The 2,519-nt window shown below is 39.7% G+C and overlaps 1 protein-coding gene across 1 annotated transcript; it reads left to right on the top strand.

The window, feature by feature from the left end:
- On the top strand, window positions 1–1,392 carry LOC135087138 (cytochrome b-c1 complex subunit 1, mitochondrial-like). Its single transcript, XM_063981977.1, has one exon. The coding sequence runs from the start codon at window positions 1–3 to the stop codon at window positions 1,390–1,392; it is 1,392 nt and encodes a 463-aa protein (XP_063838047.1).
- Window positions 1,393–2,519: the final 1,127 nt, after the last annotated feature.

Genomic DNA, 2,519 nt, shown 5'->3' with positions numbered 1-2,519 from the left:
ATGATTAGAAAAATACTGTGTTCATTTTCAAACGTGGTTAGACTGCCAACCAGACTATGTTCTTGTGTATGTCACCCGTCGCCTGTGCCAAGTAACACCAAGCTCACTATCCTCGACAATGGAGTTCGAGTCGCCACAGAGACCAACGCTTCGTCAGTCGCTGGCGTCGCATTGTTCATCGAAGCTGGTTCCCGGTTTGAAACCGCATGTAACAACGGAATAACACATTTTGTAGAACACATGGCATACAAAGGTTTCAACTCCATGAACAGATGCCAACTCCAGGAGCTACTGAGATGTATGGGGGCGAAGATGACGGCGTACACGTCACGAGAGATTCAAGTATTCTCAGCGAAATGCCTAACAGATAATGTCCCAGTCATGGTGGGTATTTTGTCTAATGTCATCGCCGATTTAGCACTGAATGAATGTGATGTTGAAGTGGAAAAGATGAACATGCAATTAGAGTTGATGGATGCAGACCGGGACCCAAGAACTGTTCTTTTTGACTACCTCCACGCTACAGCATTCCAAGGTACACCTTTAGCTAAACGTGTCATCGGAACCTCGGAGAATATTGAACGTTTTGATAAATTCTATACGACAGCATTCCTCTGTGAACACTATCAACCATATAAACTGGCTCTCATTGGCGTAGGGAATATTCACCACGAAAATATGGTTTGTTATGCCCAAGCGAAATTAGGCCACATGGTTGGAGATCCCTGCTGTGAGTCAGAAGAAGGTCCCACCCGCTTTACAGGATCTCAGGTGCTGTTTCGTGACGACTCCATGCCTTTTGCCCACGTGGCTGTCGCTTTTGAAGTGTCTGGCTACAACAGTCCTGACTACATGCAGCTATTGACAGCGAAAAATATGATTGGCACTTGGAGAAAGGGCCAAGGAGGCGGCACAAAAAATGGGTTTCCATTAGCTCAAGCTGCGGCTACGGAGGACATCTGTGAATATTTTGAATCATTCTATATCCCATACCGCGACGTGGGTCTGTGGGGGATATATTTTGTTGCTCGCAAAATGGATGTAGAGGATATGCTGCATAACATCCAGAATGCATGGATGCATCTGTGTGTCACGACACAATTTTACGACGTGGAAAGGGCAGTAAACCAATTAAAGTTGCAGTTTGCCAAGAATATTGAGGGTAATATGCGGTCTTGCCATGATCTCGGGTTACAGACAATGTACTCTTGTGGGAGAAGTGGCTTAGATGACATGTTCCATGAATTGAAGGGTATTGAGCAGCAGGGCCTAAAGGCTGTAATGGACAAATACATCTACGATCGTTGCCCTGCCGTGGCTGCTATTGGACCGGTTGAAGGTTTGCCCGAATATACTAGAATAAGGGCTGGTCAGTACTGGCTAAGACTTTAAAATTGTAATTTAAAATAAAGTCATTGATTTTGTATCTATTTTCATAATTCATACTGACTACCTACCTGGAAGGACTGTTGTAACTTATATTTAAATATATGAGTTTAGTTTTAATGATCCAACAACTCAGTAACTCACGCGTGATAAAGCCTCCGTATTCAACAAACCGGTAGGTAAGTAAATCGCGGGCGAATCTGTAAGATAAATCTAAAACTTAACGTACTAACCCAACCTATTACAAAATTGTATGATTGTAAGGTTGTTTATATCTCAGGGATGGCGCTAAATCTAATCAACGGCCGGTGTAAATGGCACATCGTAATGCACAAGGACGCTTGCCAGTTGAAGTTTGTCGATCTACGACACCATGTAGGGTTGTTACACGCTTAAGTAACCATAATTTATTGTTTACTACATACTTACTTGTGTCTGCAACCACAACCATAGGAGAAATCGTTTTCCAGTGAGACCTTTTCATACAAAATGTGGTTTATCTTTTTTTAAAGGTCTAATTAATGGTATTCACTACTCCTAAAGTATCTACCTACCTACTAAGTGGTATGAATCTTAATAATATGAGTGTACCTAACGTAGGTATGTCGAGTAAATTGGTACAAAGATGAGACTAGAACGACTCGTTATTATTATCCTTTCTTTATAGCTTTAGCATTTTAATCTATGAATTATTTTATCTTAAAATTATTCTAGAGCCGAGTTATTCTTGGTTCCCTTTTGTGTGACTCAACAGCGGTGAAGGAAAATTGAATTAATTCACTATTGTCTTTTGTAACTTTCATACAATCGTTTTGATATCGTAGACTCCTCGTAACAATTTTAATCTTTTAAATAGGTATATGAATATTAAAAAAAATATATTTTGCGTAGTGACCTGTGACTGTTATAACTTTGACTTAAAATGAAATTAAACCTTGAATGAATAAAGAAACGAAAATGTCAAAGTGCTTTAAGTACCGTTCTAATATTATTACTTTTGTTTGCTATTTTCGACCAAAACAATGTTACATACAGCGGTCTTTTTCTTTTTTATGAATAATAGGGTTTGCTTTTACTTTATAATGCAATTCTTTCATGGGTCTCATAGTTTAAGAGGCTAGGATACTCGATGT

The sequence above is a fragment of the Ostrinia nubilalis genome, chromosome Z (assembly GCF_963855985.1).
Source record: "Ostrinia nubilalis chromosome Z, ilOstNubi1.1, whole genome shotgun sequence".
In the NCBI taxonomy this organism is placed as follows: domain Eukaryota; kingdom Metazoa; phylum Arthropoda; class Insecta; order Lepidoptera; family Crambidae; genus Ostrinia; species Ostrinia nubilalis.
The sequence above is the reverse complement of the archived record's forward strand: the minus strand, read 5'-3'. Positions and strand labels throughout refer to the sequence as shown.

What these genes read in the sequence shown, in the direction of transcription:
- LOC135087138 (XM_063981977.1), top strand. Translation starts at nt 1, where the DNA reads ATGATTAGAAAAATACTGTGTTCATTTTCAAACGTGGTTAGACTGCCA.